At 38.5% G+C, this 22,328-nt stretch overlaps 1 protein-coding gene across 1 annotated transcript; it reads right to left on the reverse strand.

The window, feature by feature from the left end:
* Positions 1-1,724: 1,724 nt before the first annotated feature.
* wasf3b (WASP family member 3b) lies at positions 1,725-20,474 on the reverse strand. Its single transcript, XM_084747248.1, has 9 exons — positions 20,340-20,474; positions 13,043-13,199; positions 9,612-9,746; positions 9,299-9,452; positions 6,770-6,887; positions 6,004-6,185; positions 5,623-5,898; positions 3,804-4,117; positions 1,725-2,525 (listed from the first exon to the last, which is right to left on the reverse strand). Exons 2-9 carry the CDS (start codon positions 13,173-13,175, stop codon positions 2,368-2,370), a joined length of 1,470 nt encoding a protein of 489 aa, XP_084603374.1. The 5' UTR covers positions 13,176-13,199; positions 20,340-20,474; the 3' UTR covers positions 1,725-2,367.
* Between the last annotated feature and the right edge of the window lie 1,854 nt (positions 20,475-22,328).

Below are 22,328 nucleotides of genomic sequence, written 5' to 3' on the forward strand. Positions count from 1 at the left end.
AACGTTAATGTCAGATTTTCTGATGTAATTTGTGTGAGGTTTCTGTAGTAAAAAGTCATTTTTGTAGGCAATTTTCAAACCTTTTCCTGCGTATGATTCCCTAAGATTTATTTCTGTCATTCAGATCATGTTGAGGACACAAAATCCGCAGAGTTTGTTTAAGTTGAGCCACACCTTTTGATAATAACACCTACATAAAGAGGGGGGTAAGTAAGGAAAGCAGATGAAGAGCATTTTCTAAGCATTGGGATGTAGCCTGTGTATGTGAACTTGTGCACAGTGTCAGACTGAATCCTGTCGTTATTCGATGAGCACCAACAGGTCAGGCTGGCACATCAACACCATCACAAACTCTTATTCCTTTACCTTTGGAGAAAAGTCTATTTTGTTATATTCATTGAAAAGTTCTATTTTTTTCCACTTTAGTCTGGCCTGAATTCTTTCAGATTCTGATGTTGTACGATATAACGGCGCTGTAAAAGCCTTTTTCTGAATGTAGTAATAATCAAATTGTTGAATACTGATATCCCCCTCCTCTTGAACTCATTTGTTTCTGTAAATACAGCATGCTGAAGAGGAGGGACTTTATATACCACCGTGCATGGTGCTACCAAAGCCAGTCAAACTAGGGGGATGAGTTGGGTCGCACCATTTTTTTGAATGACATTTCTCCACCTCGGCTGTTAATGTAGAATTTTTTCTGTTAGGTTCCTCGCTTCAATATGCACCAGTCTGTAAAAAGGACGATTTCAGAGCGGATTTGGCTACACAGATGAGGGATGTTGGTGGGATTGGTTAATGTTTTCCAGTATTGTTGAGATTTTCATGGTTGAACAGGTGTGAACAAGGGCTTTGTATCCAAGAATAGTAAAAGACTGTGATGTTGGATGTAATACTTCTCTGTATACACACACCTGTTAATCTCCTGAATGGTTTCACACAGTGTAATAGTGCACAAGGTTGTGTACAAACGGGGTTTTTGAGAAAATGTGTAGCCAATTTCTGATGGTTATTAATCTAGAGCTAAATATCAAAACACTCAAGGGCCTGTGAGTGCGTGTGTGTGTTTTGGTGGGTGGGGGGGGTTGGAGACGGGAGGACGCCACAGTTAACAGCATCTTGTGTAGACGTATGCGTAGTTTTCAATGTGAAATGCACTTTATTTTTTGGATGAAAAATGGCACAACAAATTAAGTATCTGCAAAATGAAACGTATAAACGATAATCAACATGCACTAACTTAACTGAGATATTGTAAAAAACAAACAAAAAAAAAAACATTTGTGTGAACGTGGTGTCTATTTTTCCAAAGTGTTAGTTGTACTTTTTATTGCTTTGGTTAGTTTCACTCAATTGAGAGATCTTGTTAATTTTGTATTAAAAACAAACATGTGCTGTGCATAAAAACTCCTGCCTCGACTAATTTGTTCATCCTCAGCCTGGCCCTTTTTTTTTTTTTTTTCACACTCTTCTGTTTCCCTGGCAACCTCCTTCTTAGCTGTACTGTTACCATGGAAACTGAAGTCTTAAAGCCAGGTATGTGTTGTCTCTATGACGACAGTAAAGAGACACGGCAGCCCCAGACATGATCCTTCATTCATCATTTTATTTTTCTCTGGGTCAAAGGTTACAGAGCTCACACTAGCATATACATGGACCCCCCCCTCCCCTCCCTCTTCCACTCCCACTCCCACACAGCAGTGATCGATTGCAGACGCAGATGGCTCAATCAATTCTCATATTTATGATCAATAAGACTTTTTACATATCATCCATCTTTAACACAGCATTTATCTCCTCCATTCACTCCGTCAGCAGCTGCTGCTTCTTCTTCACTTCCAGTTATTATTGTTGTGTTAAAAACTCACCTCATGATCTATGGCAAGTGTTTCAGTAAAAACATTAAAAAAGACAAAGTACATTGGTTAGCTCAAGAGGAAAGTTTCTAATATTTCTAACACTCTCAAGCTTGGACTATACATGAAATAAGCACCTTCACAGGGTGTCTATAATAGTGTTATAACAGGTAGAGAAACAGCCACTGGGGTGTATTCACAGACTGAATGTTAATGTTTCAGAGTGATCAGCGTTACAGTATATTACGAGTGTCTTTACAGTGTTTATGCATCTTTGAATACACCCCCAGATTTCCAGTTTTGGACCATTCAGCTTATATCAACCTACAGCATGTGATTGTGTGTAGGAGTGTGTGTGTTTTCAGCAACAAAGAGTGTGTGACAACCTGTCATGGGTGTGGTACAGTGGGCATTCTTTCAAGTGAATGTGAGATTGACTGATTGATTGTGTGTTTTATTGTGTGTGTGTGTGTGTGTGTGTCTTCAGTGGTTATCCTTTTTTTTATGTATGTTAATCTGACCAGTCATTCTCCTCCAGCTCAGAGTCGTCCTCAGAGTCGGAGTATTCCACAGCAATGCGTCGAGACAGGATGGTGGCCACGTCGTTTCCGACTGGCTCCCTCTTCGCCTGCTGCTCCTGCTGCTCCTGCACCTTCTTCAACTGGATGCCTGCAGGAATATAAGAGATGTAAAGTTGTGTTTTCAACAGGCACAATGGCTCTTCAAATGCAGTGTAAAGCAGTGGTTCCTAACCTTCCTCCTTGAGGGGTCCCTTCTCTATCACTTAGCAAACTGATGACCACTCACTTATATATATATATATATATATATATATATATATATATATATATATATATATATATATATATATATATATATATATATATATATGTATATACATATATATATACGTATATATATATGTATTAGAAAGTTTTGTTACATCCCACATGAACAAGAAGGCCTTATGACCCTTGTAATGTTTTGGTGACCCCTAGTGGGGGTTGGGACTATTTCATTCAGATTACAGATTCATTTTTTTAAATAAAAAACAAACTGAGTATCACAAAAAGAACCCTGAGCACTCTGTATTCTAGCATTTTGTTAAATATCAAGCTTGGCACTGTAAATCTGTGTAAATACACATAAATCTTTAAGTAGTGTAAATTAGATGTAAATAAAATGACTTTATGCTTAAACGTTGACTTGCAAAGCTGTTTCGTAGAAACTTTCTCTTACATGCAGTCCATCCCTGAATGCTGAAGAACATTTCCTGCATGTGGTCATGTGTGAATAGGAACAAATCTGTACCTCCAATTTCCCACCTCTCTATCTAATAACATTTTGGGGAAAATGCCTGTCTGGCTGTGCTGTGAATGAAAGCAGTAACATTAACACTGACAGTGCAGACTCAGGTTGGACAGAAAGAGATCAGCGAGCATCTACTAGACTGCCCCTTACCCCATCTATTCCAGCACTGCCGTGGCAGGTGTGAAAAGTCACAAGACTAAAATGTTCCTAAATGTAGGAGTATGTCTGAATACCTGAAAGCTTCTGTGTGCCTAGGACTTTTTTTTTCTTTTTGTTGTGGTATGAAAGAGGTCTTGAGGACTGTTTCTTTATTTTAGTATTGTGTAGAAGTTTTTTCTGGTATTGTTACAGCCTGACTTGAGATTTATTTTTTCCTTTTTAATTTGGAAACGGTGCCTAGAGAACATATTCACTCCCTATGAAGTTTGGATAATTTTGACATTAAGCGCTCTTTTTCTGTTAATCAGTGTCATCAAAGCCACATTAAATCCTATTTGATTCAATGTTGCAGTTTATGATTATGTAGATATCAGTGTTTTGTATTTTTATCATACTACATACATATAATACATACATTAAAATTACACATCTTTATGGCACAAATACTGGCACACACACACACAGTGCAGTTCTTACCCATACGTATAGCTGCCAGCAGATCACTGCGGGCATCGTTGACCACGTTGGTCTCAGCGGGGGCAGAGGAGGACATCTTGTGGGTTGTGATGTGGGAGGCACCAGCTGGAAGGGGAGGCGGTGGAGGACCGGGGGGAGGCGGAGCTGCATGGCCTCCAGATACAGGTGGCGGAGGCGGAGCGTAGCCACCAGCGCCAGCCATTGGCCCAGGAGGCATCGGACCTCCAGGTGGTGAAGCGAAGGCAGTCTGGGCAGAAGGGATGAGAGGGGCTGGAGGCGGGGGAGGGGGACCGGTGTTGGCATAACCGTCCATACTGCAAGAGAAATAAATGACAGAGAATTATGAGAGAGTTGACAAACACTAGAACAGTCTGTTACAAGGTTATTATAGTTATCATTAGGAACTAAAAACTAAAAATATGTGTGAAAAAAACATCTTAGTTACCTAGGATAAAAAAAACTAAAATAACTGAAAGAATATTGTGCAGTTAAACAACTCACTAAAGTAAAATAAAAACACACAAGAAATGTCTTTAGTTTTGGTTGCTGTCAAATTAGTCAACACATCAAGCATGAGGAGGCAATTCTGAACATTCTTAAATCTTCCCCCTGACAAATACCCCCACACTGTAATAAAAAAAACCTCAAACTAATACTGAAGGGAACAAAAACTAAACACTTTAAAACAATTAAAAATAAACTACAATGAGTACAAACAACTAACTGACATTAAACTGAATTGACATGAAAAATTAAAAACAAAATAAAATTGTCAACTAATGAAAAATATAAAACTATAATATCACTGCTCTGTATGTAGATTTGCTATCAGGAGTACAGTCATCAGGGTCTGAGACTGAAGAATAAAGACACTGACCCACTAGATGGCAGCATTAACTTATGGTTCACATATGGATTCACATATAAGCATTAAGTGAATGAGAATATATGATTTGATTTATAAAGGATAATGGACATTGCACCCCCCTCCCACAACTCCTAGTGGTTGGTGCTGGATATGTGCTGTTTGTGATGCATGTTTAAATATGTCTTTATGTAATGTTCTGTTGCTCAAAAAACCAAAACAATACTCTGACTTCTATGTTTCAGTCTTTTGACTACACTGCCATTACATTTTAGTTATATTTTAGTCATGTGAATTTCATTTATAAATATCATTAGAGCTTAGTCGACTAAATCTACAGCCTATTTATTCAACTCAAACTGGGTTTAGTTAAAGTGTAATGCATTATTTTAATGTTTCTCTAGTATTTCCAAACTAATACTTCTGAGGGAAAAATTAACCTATAATAAACTCTAAATATACGCTAAATATATGTTTTTCACAAATGTCACTTCAAGTTCTTTGTTGTGTTTTTATCTGTGATTGCCGCTCCATGTGGTTTACAAAGTGTCTTGTTTCCTTTTTTTCTCCTTTTTTAGTTTTGATTTCATTGACATCAAATGTGAAATGTATCCACGTCTATTCTTCTCCTTCTTCCAAACACTGACATTTCTATACAGTTTAGACATGCAGAAAGTGCATTATAGTTGAATTCCTGGTTACATCAGTGCTATCCAACTGTGTGTGCGCAACTAACCTCCCTACTAGTTTGGTTTACCTCCCAACTGGTCCCTCCTTAATCTTTTCGTCCCATTTTTATTTGTTGATGAAAGTGTCAGTAGATGTCATTATAGTTTTTCTCATAAATTACTTTTTAATTAGTTATGTTCTCCTTTTTGTCAGTAAAAAAATGTCATTGATGAAATTAATGTGATGAAAATTCTTAGTCAGTGAAATTAACACTGGTATATGTACCTGTAGTCCACTGGAGGAAGGGACATGGAGCCACCGTTCATGGCCTCAGTGGGTGGAGGAGGCAGCGGGACTTGGTGGTGGTGAGCGCGGCCCAGTGTCCCACTCTGATAGGCCATCATCGTCCTGCCTCTATTGTCATGTTCACCTCCACCACGGGGGGCATGACCTGCAGCCATCTGGGCAGCCAGGGCACTGGGCGGCGGGCCGGAGTAGGTGTGGGCGTGACCGGCGTGGTTCATGGAGTTGGGGTAGTGGTGCTGATCGGGGCCGTGACCCCTGATAAAGACAGTGGGAAAAAGAAAGAGAAGATACATGAAAAATTATCCATTTAACCATGCAAATATGTTTTTTTAGAAGCATCTGTAAACTTAAGTGACCTACCTGTTCTCTGGTGACATTGAGCCCTCAGAGGAAGCCCCTCTGTCCCGGTGTATGGTGTGTCGATGGTCCGGCCTCAGTTCTTTATCCAGAGCCATCATGTTCCACTCCTGTCGACGGTTCCTCGCCTTTCGGACCTTCTTCACCTCCCTCTGTAACGTCCCATCCACACATCGCCTCTGCTCCTGAGAAAGACAGAGAAAGAAAGCATGTATTATTTTGTTTTGCTAAAATTAAACTATTAATGGCAACTTTAGGGGCTGTTTGTGGTCCTTTATTATAGGGCTACAACTAACAATTATTTTCAGCGTTAATTGATAAGTCCTTAAGTCTATAAAATGCTCACAACAATTTCCCAGAACCAAAAGTGGTGCCTCAAATTGCTTCTTTTTTCTAACCAACAGTCCCAAACTCAGAGATTCTTCATTTGCTATCATAAATAACAAAAAAAAGGAGCAAATCCTTACATTTAAGGCACTGGAACCAGCAGATGCTAGACATTTCTGCTTAAAAAAGACTGAAACCATAAATCAATTATAAAAATAATTGTCAGCTAATTTTCTTTTGACCAACTTATCGTTAATTGACTAATTGTGACCCTTCTAATTCATCATGTTTGCAGAAAATGTGACTAGGAAAAGTGCACAAAATTGGACAGAACAGAACCAATCTGATGCTGGCAGGCAATCTCCCCAAAGTAGTATGTAAAAATAATGTGTAATAGTTTATAAAACCATAGCTTCTGTGATCCTCATGGACAGACTTGTACCTTCTGCTTCCTTTTCTCCTTCCTCTTGTCCTCTGTGTCCTGCAACATCTTCTCCTTCCACAGGTCGAAGAAGTAGGAGGGATCGGTGTAGAACTTAAGTGCTTCCTTGTGGTCATCCCTATTGAAGCAGACACCAAAAAGGTTATATGAAGAGTAGAGTCGATACATTGACTTTTTTAAGGCAGAAATGACAAGATAGTGAAAAAGGTAGTATGTTTTGGCTCAGTGCATCTCTGTGGGAAGACTCAGTAGGGTATAAAACATGCAAAGCTCTTAATATTGCAAAAGTGGAGGAGGCTGATGGAAGAAGGGTGAAATTATTCTGCATTTTTTTCATTCAGATGGCATAACTGGAAATGACAGGATGAAACAGTGAAGAGGCAAAGACAGACAGAAAGACTGGAGACAGAGAGAGTAAAGTGTGCTATGTAGTCAGGGCCAGGAGTTAGATTCCCACTGGAGACAGCCATGCTAAATATGTAATGCAGCCAAAGTACTGGAAAGCACACTGAATAAAAGCAGCCACCAAATGGCAGCAGGAAATAGTACCAAATGTGCTGTTTCACTGTGAATGTAGGTCAGAAATGAGCCAGAATCAAATGAAGAACAGCGGGTGACTTTAAGTATTACTGTCAAAAGTTGTCAAGTAGAAGATATTGTTTAAATAAATATAAGTGGTCAAATTTAATATCTGATCCAAAGTTTGTTTTGTCTTTCACATCATAAAACTACATTCTGTTAAAACAGCTTTGTTTGTTTCATATGAAGAAAAATAAACAAGGTTAACATGTTAAAGCTTAAACTAGAAGAGTGTATCCAGTAGAGTGCAGATCTCTGCCAGGTGACAGATGGTGAAACACCTGCAGAAGATTTGCAAAGTTTGAAGTTTTTGTCTAGTATAGCCTTAGTTTTACTATGCATAGAATAGTTTGTAATGGTTTGTAACCAAGCATCCTGGGTTTGCCTAACTGTAACAAAGAAACAATTATCAGGACCATGAGTTCAAACTTATTAGTTAACTTAATTTACACTTGACGTTGCCTGTCATGGGTCAGAACCTGTATGTGCCAATGGGAGTTGTGACTACTGTTTTGGCAATGAAATCCCATACAACCCATTTTCATTTAAATATCTTCAAGTTCCGGAGTAGCACATATCCTGAAGCTGTCTTCAAACATACTGCTGCAGGCCACTCAGCAGTTTAAATTATTTGTGCAATAGGGCAGATGTTTTTAAGGCACTTGAAGCGCTTTATGTAATGTGCCTATCTTTGTGTTGCTGCTAATTTCCCTACAGGTGCCAGTGTTTTACTTACGGCATTCCTATGTGTTGGATTTTATTTTACTCATTGTTTTATAATTACTGTACGGGGTGGATATGTTTTATACTTGATTTAATGTGTTATGCTCTATGAGGGAGTGATTTGACTATTTTTGTCTTTTTTTGTCTTCAAGTGAGCTCACCAAGGCAAGGGGCCTCATGCAAGAACCACTCGTATGAACAGATTTAAGAGAACTTCTGGTATCCACCGATTTTCTGTTTTGAATTTTCTTTCAGATACAAGCACAATTTACAAGTGGTCCCGACCTGTTGTAGAGTCAAGTGCAGTCAGTCTGCTGTTATCCAGACCAAAGTTTTTCACTAATGACTTTTTATTTCATTAACTTGAAGACATTTTGAGGTTGAAAAATAAATTGCACTTCATAATTATGTCGACATTATAATGTTTGACTGCATTTCACATTATAATATAATTATAAATTTACATATAAAGCCTATCATCAGTAATTCAATGATCTATAATACCTGCTGTCAGGTGTATTGGTTGTATATCTGCACATGCAAGTTTATGGAGTCTGTCCAGGCGAACATCCTCATTTATTCTGTCTTTTATCTCTGTGATTAAAACTTCCCCTTAACCCTCTCCTCTCACTGCAGTCATTGATCGCCCTTTACTGTGGTGAGTTGTTTTTTTTTTTTCTTTTAAGTCATTTTAATATAGGTTTTTTAATCCACACTCCACACTCATAAAATTATTCTTTTTTCTGTTTGATACAGTTTTCATGAATGAACACTTCCTGGCATATGGGGCTGGAAGTGCAGCTGTATATAGTATTAATTATGCTAATTTAGTCTCATGCATGTGCAGTCAAATACACACAGGCAGATAATTTACATGGTTTTCTGAAGTTATGAGCGTTTGTTGAATCTGACATGGTGTGTTCATATGAGCCCCTTGTACAAGAAAAAGTAAGAAAAATTTAATACAAGAATATGAAAATGTTCTTGCGTAAGGCCCAATGATTGTTGATATGGTAGTAAATTCTTGAATTTACTTTTTGGTATCATTATTTGCTCCAACCGTCTTAGAGACTAATAACAGACTAGCATTCAAGATTGTGATATAATTTGACTATTAAATTATTTTGAGGACAAGCAACTTACTAAATCAAGAAAATGCGTGTGTGATGAGCACACTAAAGGTCTGAGTGTTTGGTGAGTGTGTGTTTGTGCATCAACAACACCAACCTGTAAGTTGAGAGGATGTTGAGAGGCGGAGGCTTGTCGCTCACATTGTACATCTCTCGGACAGGATTGGGCACACTGCTCTTGGACACCACCTGCTGGTCCTGAGTGGTGGAGCTCTTGAAGGCCTTCCTCATGTTAATGTCTTGCAAAGAAACTGAGAACATAAAAGGAGGAAGAGAAAAGGACAAATGAGTGGTGAAATGATTGGTTTACTGGAGTCAGGAAGAGTGAGAAAGGAAGAAACAAATAAACAATGGACAATGAGTGATGATTTGCTATGTTTTCCCTCTGAGGCCTCTAACATCAGACCCACCTTCTTCTACGGTGGAGTCCAGCTGTGTGACCTTCACGGCCAGCCGGTCAATGCGGTCCTGGAGAGAGTTGGCACGCAGATAGAAGGTGTTGGCCTCGTTGAACAGCTCGCCAAATATGTCCTCTGCATGTTTACCTGGAAAGCAATAGCAGAAAGAGACAGAGACGGGAAATTTGAGAGAAAAGAGGGAGACTTGTAATCATTATCTGGAGCCAAGTAAATCCCAACAGAGACTTCAGTCTGATCAATACAGTGGTAATGTGACACAACGTGAAGTCTAGTGAGTCTGTGCAGGAAATGGCATCTTATACAGCTCCATATAGCAACATTCCTCATGAATAAATTAACCTGCACTGACTGCAGAAATCGTACACATCACATTGCCATTATTCTAGTGTTCATGTTAATTGAAAGTAGAATATTGGTACATTTCACACTCCTAATCCCTTGTTTACAAGAGGAAAAGTTAACTTAACCACATCCATATTTATTTACCCATGGCAACCCTCCAGATGTTCATATACATATATATATATATCTCAAATATACACATGTGCATGATACATATCACAACACACCATTAAAACATACAAAATATACTAAATATCCAAATACTGTGTATTCTATCCTTCACATCTTCAGAACGGATCACAGAATATTTGCCATTTGATTGGATGACAAACATTTTGTTGTTTTGGTTCTAACCCCAATTCACACATGTGTTCTTAACCCTGTGTTTTGGGGAATAATAACATGAAAAGTAAGGATGACTCTGCTCTGGAATGAGGTTCAGTAATGGCCAAGGGAGGAAGTAACCCAAAAAGTTGTTAGTGTGACAAACGACTGTTAGCTCAGGGTTAATGGAGCTATAAACTCTAGACTCTGGGGGTTTTAGCCCAGGGCTAATGTGTGTAAAAGCCTTTTTACTATAAGACAGCTACACTGGGCAGTATTGACATGGGAAGACTTGGATAAAAAAAATCCTCTACTGGATGTGAACAGGTTAAAAAACAGCCAGAGTAGCTTCAGCACGCCTCTAGCATTGTTTAATTATAGATCACCGTGTAAAAAGGTGGGACGGCAAACCCACACAAATACACACTAAAGGCTATTTGTGTCTCCTGCTGACAGGATGGGCTGCAGGAAAAATATTTAGAGGAAGGAAGAATCACAGATCCGGCATGCTGAGCCCAGTCAACCTCTGACCTCTCCCGAGGATTCTTATGGTTCACTTAAACACACACATGTGCACACAGACATGCAAAGTGTATGTAGTCTGTAGATACACCACTCCAGTCTTGCATGGGCATTTATATATAGACCCACAGCTGCTGCTGAAAGGCCCACTCCCAACGCAGGAACTTGACACAATAAGAGACAGACGGAGAATGGACATGACTGGGTCAACAAGTGGAGGGTTAACAGCAAAAGGGCCTGTTTCAAATTCATGCTGCTGAGATTCAGAATGAACTTTCAACGCTTTCTGCATGAGAAAGGGAAAATGGGTGCAGCTGAGGATAAATAAGCGAAGTGTAACGGTCAAATGACAACACATAACACACTGTTGATGGGTTATGAAACAAGGACATGAGAATGGAAGATGGATGGGAAGATATATAGCCTTGATACTGTAATAAGTCTGTCAAATACATTTACAGTGAGCATAACAAACAATATAAAACAGCTCTGCTCACAAACACAGTTAGCACACACCCATCCAGTCATTCACTGTCAGTAATCAGTAATCTGTAATCAACTAACATTTTCTTATTAATTCAACATACATATACAAAATGTATTTATTCAAACAAATTAAACTTAAAATGTCTTTTCTATTTCTTTTCAGAACACTTAGGAACTTATTAACATGAGTTCTTCTAACTTGAGGTTTTTAGACCTGAAGTGATGAGTTCAATGTATGTAATGCACAGTTATGTCAGCTTGTTAAATTACGTTTCTATAGAAACATGATCAGCAATTAGCAAACTTTTCAGCATACTTTCTTTAAGATGACTTTTTTTATAGATTAAAGAAAAGAAATATGGTGAAAACTTAATGAAAACAACCATACCATTTGAATCTCACTTAAATGAAATTATGTTCAAAAAACTGCATAGAGATAGGGGAATTAAGTTTTTAAGTTGACTACTCCTAAAAAAATAAGTTATTCCAACTAGTTTTTCCACATTATAAAAAATCAATTTTAAATGTTATGTACTTAAATACCATAATTGTGAACACAGGTTTTTAAGCAACCGTTTAAAAAATGTTTTTAAGAGATGCGTTTAACTTGTTAGAAGGACATTTGAAATCCTGAACTCAGGGTGGAGAAAATGAAAGTTATCAAGAAATTATCACAATTTGAATTTAGTTTTAAAAAATGCAGAAACTTGATGTAATTCCCACATTATTATATCAAAATAACTCAAAATAATGTTTGTGTCTTAAAAAGACACTAAATCAATAAATTAGAAGTTATATCATGCAACCATGCATTTAATTAAGTGGTAGTAATACATCCCCAGAGTTACTTTTTAGATTGTGTGTGTCTTTAATATACTTTAAGATGAGTCATGGTTGCTTGTTTTCACATTAATGAAACACTGTGAACCATGACGAAGGTTAGTACTGAATTCAGTCCCTACCCCTGTACACTTCACATTTACACTGGGGGCAGTTGGAACAAAGTAGCTCCAACAGGAACAGCTGCAGCTGTAATTTCTTTGTGCCAAATGATGAACCTCATTCCTAGAACATTAAAAAAAACACATCAATTCTTTTTAGAAAAATCCATCAGTGTGACTGTAGAGTTGATGGTTATGCTTAATATCTTAAACTTATTGAACATGTTTTCTCAAGTACAACTGAATTAATAGCAAGTTTATCTCACTAGAAAAGTCTGTTTGTTTGAAACTTGTCTTTTCAAATTCACTAAACTTAATATTTTAAAACAGCCCAGATACAACCTTTTTTAATTAAAAATATTTTTTACAGTGCATAAAAAAGCACACCGAAACACACATACACACACTCACGTCGTCTATCTGTACACAGCTGTCCAGATAAGTTCACATTCGCTGAGCTTTCTAAAAGGATTACATTTCAACCCTCCATGTTTCAGTACGAGGCCGCTGTAAGTCTGCTGCTAGCCCAGTGACCCCAGGCCCTGTTACCATGACAACCCCAAATCAATCACAGCTTCAGGATTAATGATGAAAGCATGTGATCTTGTCCTGCCACAAAGAGGCTATACACAGCGCAGACGATCGTCATACTGAAGTTGCTGGGGTTATAGCCTGAGGACGACGTAGTTTCGATCTGTTTTTAATCTCAGACAAAAATCTCTGTTTGTGTTTTTGTTCTAAATTTAAAGCTTTCAGCAGCAGAGGCTACACTTTGTGCGTGTGTGTCTGTGTGAGTATGCGTCTTACTCAGGCTGCTGAGCTGACGGATGATGGCAGAGAGCGTGTTGTTCATCACACACTCCAGCTCGCTGCCGATGCCCTCGGGGAGCTCCCCTCGGCAGAGGTGACGGGGCTCGATGTTCCTCTTCACCAGTGGCATGGCGAGGCCTCACACCGACACAAACTGCAGAGAAGCACACAGGGGAACAGAACACACTGTTTTAGACTGTGGTAGCCTGGCTAGAGAGACTGCCTGTGATTAAAAAGAGAGCAGATATGATGAAAAATAGCAGCACACACAACTACCAATCTTGATTAATGTGTCGGGTGGACAGCAGTGGTAAGGATCCAAAACAAACAAAATATGGACACTCATGGGTAAATAGTGTTCTTGTTTATTGTAGGCAAAAAAAAACAAAACAAAACATCATCAGTGCATGTTTGTTTTAGAAATCAGCAGACCAGATGTTGGCCAACTGTATCCAACCAACCGGCTGTGGACACACCACTGTACACATCTGTCACAGAGCTGGGAGAAACATTTATCAACATAACAAAGAATGCAATAAGAGGCTAGATATTGTATGTGGCTTCAGTTATGTGTATATACTTTAAGTTTGAGACTCATATATTTTTTATTATTAATTGATGATTTTCTCAATTTATTGACAACTAATTAATATAAAATGTCAGAAAATAGTAAAGACACGATCACAGTTTCCAGAAGCCCAATCTGACATATTGAAATTACAGTTGAGTCTGACCCACAGTCCAAAATTCAAAGATAATCATGTTCTACTATCATAGAAGACAAGAAAGAAAATGGGCAAACATTCATACTTGAATGATAATTAAAATAATCCTCAAATAATTTTGAAATGGGATTGAACCTAACTGACTAATCATTTTGGCTTTAGTTTAATAAATACCATCTTTCCCTGGTCTTAAATGTTGAGAAGTGATTATCACATTTTCTAAATTTATTTGACAAGCTGCTTGGTCATCACTTGAGCTGGGTATCTGTATTCGATATCTTTAAGGTATCTACCAAATATTCCAATACAGATTACCATTGCAGAGTCTTCAGTAACGTTACCTGACAGGGTGGGAAATTACTAGCCAAATGCTGCTAAAATATGAAAGTGGTTGGTAGATTTCAGACACTAAATAATGATTTACTATTCGGTGGCTGGTGAATTTTAACATTTATCTGTCAGTGGCTGGTAGATGTTCACAATTTAAAATGTTTATTTCCAATCTTGCCAGCATTCGATCTTTTTTGTACACAAATCTAGAAAAAACTTACTATTTTAATGGTTTTGCTCGCAGTCAAGTTACTGCAAGCATTTGGGAATTTATGTGATGTGTGATTGGCCCGCAACAGCAACAGCTACAACCCGTACAGTCTGTGGTGTGATGAAGTTGAGCACAGTGTATTTGACAGAATTCATGGCTCAGAGTGCAGAGATGACACCAAAACATTTCAAAGTATGGCTACACTACATGCCTGTATCATCTGATAAAGACAAATGCATAAAATGTGGAATGATTATTTCTGGGATACTTCCATTCATATGATGGGTATCAAATAAACTTGGGAAAAAAAGGTATCAGATGATAGAAAAGTCAGAATTATCTGATTCCAGCTTGTTGAATGTGAATATTTTCTGGTTTCTTTGGTTCTGTGTGACAGTAAATCTTTGTGGATAAAAAAAGATGTTTGAGGATGTCCTCTTGGGCTTTGGGAAATAGTGGTTAAAATCTTTCACTATTTTCTGACATTTTATGGACATAACAACTAATCGATTAATCAAAGAAAATGATACTTGATAGTTTTAGCCCTAGTAAAGTGTGTCTATATTTCTGTCCACCATCTGTACATACAGTATGTTGTATGCTGTATGTATAAAACAAAGAAAGCATGGCTGAGCCGGGGGCCACAGAACCAACAGTGATGACCAACAGTGTTCCAAAGCCAGAAGACTTGTGGCGACCAGCAGAGAGATTAAAGCATTAGGGATGGGAAGATACAGGGTGCCAGCTAATCCCAGGCCAGCTTGTCACTGGCCCAGCTGGAATCCTGACACAAACAGAGATTCATGGTCAGACAAACACCAAAAATGCAGGAAAAGATGGAGCACACCAAAGATACCAAGAGCTTCACCACTTTCTCCTGTGTAAGACACATTTGTCCCGCGTAAGAACTCTGAACTTGTGATCAGACACTCTAAACTCTCTGTAGTTCAAAGGACTACAGACAATTACTCAAAACAGGAGAAATCCCAGGGTGCATCAGAGCGGCCATCTTATCAGAGCTTCTTCCTGCTTCCTGTTTTTGCGGCCTCAGCCTGGCTTCTGTTTCCTGGTCCTCCCTGTGTCACATCTCTCCTTCCTGTCCAAACACTTGGCCAGAACAATATAACTATGGCTCAAGAAGCAAACCGGGAAGACAGACGGACGGACAGGGGAGACAGATGGAAACAAGCTCACACCCCTTTCAAAACTATCTCACACAATTTTTAGATTCGTCAATCAAATGTTTCACTCTTAATTGCAGTTCCAGACTTTTTACTGTGCATCTATGCCAAAAAAAACATCACTTCAGAGGAAAGCAGGTTGAAGAGACACAGGAGCTCTGGCAGCGAGACAGGAGGCTAATAATAGCTGACAGGTACTAGAAATACAACTCAGATTTGTTGGACCTTGCAGATATTTATCTATGATCACAAGAGATTTAATTTGATGGGAAATAACTTTTACAATCCTTGTTAACCCATCTCAACTACAAAATAAAAGCCTTCTCAGTGGCTTAAAATATTTATCTTTTATTCTTTGTGAATAATTATGTCATGAGAGACTAGACAGAGTTGCAATACCAGAACATTAAACTTTGATACAATACTAGTATTAAAAAATGATGCTCAGTAACTCTTTAAATGCACTAACTAGAACCATAAAGACTTCTTCAGCTTTCCCCCATTCCCGTTTTTGGTTCTTGGTAGAACCTATTCTAAAGGTTTCACTGGGAACCCTCTCAGACAGTGTTACCTAGAACCCAACATAAAGTGCTACACCTAGAACCATCAGTGAAAGGTTTCACCCAGAACTCCCTACTATTTCAATAATCCTTGAAGACCTCTTTCTTCCAAAAAGGGTTCTTAATGGAACCCTTATCCTTACAAAGAACACTTGACGAACCCTTTCTTCAAAAAAGGGTTCTTTAGAATAGTTTTGGGTAGAACCTCAGGAAGAACCATTATGGAATGCTTTTTTTCTGAGAGTGCATTTGCTGGTTTCAGCTTCTTAAATTTAATTATTTGCTGATTTTTGGGGGGTTTGGACTGTTGGTTGGTTAAAAGAAATAACTTAAAGGTGTCACTCTGAGCTCTGGGAAATTGTGATGCGCATTTCTAACTTTTTTGACAACTAAACAATTAATTGTGACAGTAACGGTTAGTTGCAGCCCCATACCTCAGCAAAGAGAAAACACTATGCACTGTCTGGTTTTGCTATGCTGCACACCAAATTTCAGGCAGGACAAGAAAGACTGAACTGAACTGAGGTCTTGAATGAGCTTTTATATATGATTTTTTAAATAGTTAAATAGTGCTTTTGACATTACAATTAACAGACGTAGTATCATTTTAAACATGTATTGTTAATGCCTTGATACTTCCATACTTTTAACAAGCTTATGAGAAACCAAACAGAAAGATGAGGTCATATCTTCAATACAATAAATCACCAACAGAGAAAGTAGCAGTTCTGTGCTATCAGTGTGTCAGCAGGAAACTACTGTAATTACAGATCGTGTCATTGCAGCTGTCCAAGACAGAAAAGAGACACTTCTGTTATTTGAGGACAATTCCCACCAGTGGAGTCCTCAACTGGCCCTGTTTTCTCAGCTAGAGACCCCCTGCAATCCCCAACAGCCTCGCACCAATAAGAGAAAACAAAAGGGTAAAATTACACCATCATGTGCTGCCACAAAGGACAGTGAATACAGTCGATGAGGTCTGGTGGTTTGGAGCAAAAGAGCTGCTTGGATTTAGCATAAACATTTTAGAAACACTGTGCTTCTCATAGGATAGGGCAGGATGGGAAGGAGGCGATGCAAATGAGAAGATTGCATGTTTTTGCTTTTACTGTCTGGCTGGCATGACAATCACATCAATGAGGCGAAATAATGAGCGACTGGGGGCGAGCAGGAGGAGGAGGAAGAGGAGGAGGGATGGGCCTTGTCTGCTTGTGAGAAACGAGGGGAAAGTGGAAGCACAGGAGGGTGCATGAGAGAGACACCAAGTGGGAGAAGAGACAGTGAATGAGACAGTGTGCGAGACAGACAGAAAAGGTTGTGTGCAACATTAAGAGGTGGGCAAAGTATGTGTGTGTGTTTATGTGTTTATGTGAGGGGAGAAAGAGTGTATTGGGTGGGGGGAGGGGTCGGAAGAGGGACCTCGGGGAAGCCACTGAAAGGTTCCCGGGACAATAGAGCTCCGTTCACACGGCAACAGCGCTAGCTCTCCCATGCATCCTCCCCCTCCTCCTCCTCCTCCTCCTCTTCGACCTTCTTTAAGGCCCCCTGTACTCTTGCAATGAAAGCGTAGCAAGCGAGCGCTCCTCCTCCTTCATCCTCCACTCACTTGGGGGAGAAAGACAGGGGCAAGAAAGGGAGAGTAATGCCCAAACATGAGCCCATCTCACCCGCAACACCATAGAGGAGCACATTAGCTTATGCCTTCAAACATAAATTCTCACTCTTCCTTTTTGTCGTGTTTGGATGCTTAATTTATTACAACCCAGCATGCATACTCAGGCATTCAGGCATACAAACACACACAAACACACCAGGTAGCCTCTCAAATGTCCCATTAGCAGAATGTTAACAGTCCTATCAGAAGCAAAAATGTCTTTGATCTTCTGAAGAGGTGACATTCAGGCTGCGTGTAGGGTCAAAAACACTTCCCCTGTGACTCCTGCAAGACACCCACATCTCTACGCCGACACACAGAGATTGAAGAGGCCTTTACTACAGATGTGAGAAGTCCATTAAGACTGAAAGGGGGAGTCATTACCAATTTATGAGCCGAGTACAGCTTCTTGTGTTGCAGGCTGTTTTGCTTGTTCTGATGTTATGAATAATGCAGTCTGGATTACGTCAGGTCACACTGCCCTAAATATGACGTAAAAAATTTCTGCTGTGATGCTGGACCTGTCCAAGAACATCCCAGAATTACTCAGGGGCACCCACACTTGTGAAACATTCATGGTACTGTGCCTGTGAGGAACTCTGGGTAAAAGTATCTACTGAAGACAGGGTACTTAGTAGCCAACTGAGGATGGCCATGATGTAAATCTTCTTTTTTGTTGTAAAAAGACAAAATATCTGTGAAGGCTGAGGAGTTACTCAGTTAGAGCTGCAACAATTAGCCAATTCATAGATAAGCTGTCAACTATTAAATTAATTGCCAATAATGAATTAATTGTTTTTTCTTTTTAAAAAAATCTGATTTTAGCATCTCAAATGTAAATATTCTCTTATTTCTTTACTGCTCTGACAGTAAACCGAACATCTTTGGGTTGTGGAAAAAACAAGACATTTGAGAAAGTCATCTAGGGCTTTGGGAATCAGTGATGAACCTTATATGGAACAAATAGCTATCTGATAAATTGAGAAAATGCTTGACAGATTAGTTGATGATTAAAATAATAATTAGTTGCAACCATAAATTGAATAATAAAGTTTACTGACTAAATAATAACATGATGATATAATCTGATCATCCTATCATTATAGAAATGTAATGATTCAGAACAAACTGAACAAAATTTGTGGCTGAAGTGCTATTTTGCACATAAAAAGAGTTTGTTTGATTGTTTTGAACATAAATTAAATTATTTAATGTGATTTTCCATACTTTTGCCATATTGTCATATACATCAAGATCTCTCAAAATATTCAATGGCTTTTACCATACCACCCAGCCTTAATCTGTTGAGTAAATCTGCAGGATTACATTTATTCAAATGCCTGACTTTTTAATGCAAACATGACCCAAAGTTGTCATAATCCTGATGTTGATACAATGGTCTTAAAAAGCAGATTCATTCTGTTGTTCATCAACAAACTGATTAAAAAAATTGTTAATCAGACAAGTAAAAAAAAAAAAAAAGTACACAGTACATGGTTTCAACTTGGCAGTTACAAAATGATTTGCTTTCCTCCTTTTGACATAAAATTAATATTCAAAGTTCTTTTGGCTGCTAATCAGATTAAGTATCATTAAGTTTGAGATTCATCTAAAATGTGGTCAATTAATTGATTGAAATACATAGGTTAAGCCTTGACATTGGTACTATATATGCAATGAGTATAAGGTAAACTGTCGTTATAATAGATAGATAGATAGATAGATAGATAGATAGATAGATAGATAGATAAGATGTCTTGTTTTGTCTACAACTCAAAGATATTCAGTTGGAGGACAAAAAAACAAGAAAATATTCACATTTGAACTGATGAAATTATAAGCTTTGGACATTTTTTCCTTCCTTTTTTAGTGATTACTAAAATAGTTTATGTTTAATCTAATAGTTGACAACTAATCAATTAATCGACCATCACTGCAGCTCTAAGATAGATAGATAGATAGATAGACACTTTATTAATTTTTTTAAATTTAAATATTCAACACGTTATTTGTAATCCAGGTTGACTAATTTTTAAATGTTATCACATAAATGTCATGTTAAAGTTATTCCAACTATACTAAAATTTCCAATTTCTTCACACACTCCCTTTCTCTCTTTCCCACAGGCTGATACACACGCACGGACAGGCACATTCACAGAAACACACACACATATACACACAGGCGTAAACTAATGGCAACCGCGATCAATCACTGTTCCGCACCGTCGCTTCCCGTTACTGATGGACTGACCCACATCTGTTCATCTACCTCGGTTCCCGTAAATTTCAGCCGGTTTAAATCATAAATTTAACAAGCCGATTTCTGTTTAGGTGCCTAATAAAGTGATTAAACACGCCGGTGTACAGCCAACATCAATTATCTGGTCAAAGTTACCCAGCAGCGTAAACAATATGTAATTTCTAAGGCAGGTTTCGGCTACAGAGAGTGCGTTTATTATCCTCAACTGGGGGTCCGCTCCAACTGACCACTTGGTTAGCTAGCTTATGTCCAGTGGTCGAGTTCTTAGTTTGGACAAATGAGACTACAGTTAACAGAAATGACCACACACATTTCACCATTTATACAAAAGGTGTTATTAGTCGTTGTAATAAGTATCATAAGGCCCTCACCAGCACTTGAAATATTAGAAGAATTCAGCCCGTCCGCATGTCCCGTTAGGTACTCCTATTAGCTCTTCCATCCTGTGTCCCCCAGCCCGTCTGGCCACTCCGGGGAAAAATCCTTTGAGGACAGGGACACGCCCACCGGCCGCAACCACCAATTAAATGTCAGAGCAGGGGCTTTAACAGATGATGGGCGTTCATATAAACCAATGGGCTCTCTCGAGCGGAATGATTGACAGGGAGACTCCCCAGCTCGAAAGCGGTGTTGCGAATGGAGGAGGCGGGGCTACGGTTGGGCGTTGCTGAAGAGCTTAACGTTTTTTTTTTTCATGCAACTGGGTCCCATTCCTTGTCAAAATTATTAGGGCTTTAAATTCATCTCAAGGCCTGTGGGGATTTTGTACACACGTAGCCCTATTTAAGTGACGAATAATAGCAGAAAACTGCGAGCTAGAGATGTTTTTAGGGGGTTAGTAACATGCTTCAGGCAGTGATGCTGTGATAGTATTGTATAACAGACTGAAATAGATGGGCCAGCATCTTACAGGAAGAGGTTCAATGAGAGGACTTGCTATACTTAGATCTAAGCTTTACTCTCCCAGGTGTGTTGGTAGACAAAAACAGTCTGAAGGAGATGACAGACAATCATCAAAGCAGGGAAAGGGAGCAGTGAATATTTAGACTGGAGATTGGGTTTAGTCCATTAGAAAAGGAAAGGGAGTTTCATTATTGAAAAGGCAGTTCTATTCCTGAACAAGGGGGGGAACCACAGCCTGCATTTGTTACACAGCTGTCAGTTTGACATATATAATTGATTTAGCCATGAATAAAGTACACATGTATGTGACTATGTCATAAAGAGGGGCAGTTTAGACATAAAAGACAATGATGGCATACTGGGACTTTACAACTAATGTCCGACATTTCTTTCCACGCATGAGAGTCTGTGCATGGGAGAGACACAGGGTTGGGTAGTAATAGATTACATGTCATAAACCCATATTACATTTGGAAAAATGTGCAATTAGATTCTAGTTTCACAATCAAGGATTACTTGATTGCCTTCTTGATTGCATCTTTAAAACATTAAATAAAAACAACTGAATCTTTTTTTCATGATAATCAATGCTCTATTAGGGAGATAACAAGAATATTCAAGTATTCTAAGTATTCAGATTAGATTACATTTTTGTAATCCACTAGATTGGGTTACTAATTAAAAAAAAATAGCATGTAATTTGCATTCAGTGACAAAATCAACCCTGGGGAAAAATACTGAAGATCTGGCAAATATTCTTCAATAATGGTGTCTTGGTGATGATTTGCTGATTTTCTTTGAATATTTGCAGGTTTGGGGCTGTTAGTCAGACACAAACTTATTAATTAATTAATTAAATTGAGAAAATTGTTAGATTATTGAATAAAAATGAATAAAAATAAAACAGAATATCAAAGGGCCATTATAAGTAAAGGGCAAGGAGGGGTCTGAAAATTTTAAAAGCAACCTTGTTGTGCATTTTCTGGGAAACTGGATGCTGTCACAAGCGTAAAGATTGATGTCACCATTTAAAACTGATTCTTCCAGCAATTTTGCACGCATTTCCTGCCAGCTAATGTGATTTGTATGACTTCTTGAGAAACAGATAGCAGCTTCAGCCTTGTAAAGCAGAAATTACAGAAGAAAAAACAGGTTCAAAAGGTGAATACATTATTAAAGGACTAGTGTGTAGGATTTAGTTGCATCTGGAAGTGTAAAAACATGGTGGTGTAACCTGGTGAACTCCATGGAGGAAGACCTGTCCTCTCTGGAGATATAAAGGACTAAGGTAATAAACACACTGCTTATTTTCAGGTAATTATACATTAGATATTCCATTTTCCCCACATTCTGCCTATAAAATCCCTTTAAATCTTACACACTGTGCTTTGAAGTTTGCATCACTCATCAACTGCTTGCACACAATATCAACAGAATATCAGATGTGATCAAATAAC

This window comes from Lutjanus erythropterus, chromosome 21, assembly GCF_056507025.1.
Source record: "Lutjanus erythropterus isolate fLutEry1 chromosome 21, fLutEry1.hap2, whole genome shotgun sequence".
NCBI lineage: Eukaryota > Metazoa > Chordata > Actinopteri > Lutjaniformes > Lutjanidae > Lutjanus > Lutjanus erythropterus.

What these genes read in the sequence shown, in the direction of transcription:
- wasf3b (XM_084747248.1), bottom strand. Translation starts at nt 13,175, where the DNA reads ATGCCACTGGTGAAGAGGAACATCGAGCCCCGTCACCTCTGCCGAGGG. An exon ending in AACATCCTCTCAACTTACAG is followed by an intron (nt 6,888 to 9,298) that starts GTTGGTGTTGTT and finishes CTGCTTCAATAG; the next exon opens with GGATGACCACAAGGAAGCAC. An exon ending in AGGAGAAAAGGAAGCAGAAG is followed by an intron (nt 6,186 to 6,769) that starts GTACAAGTCTGT and finishes TGTCTTTCTCAG; the next exon opens with GAGCAGAGGCGATGTGTGGA.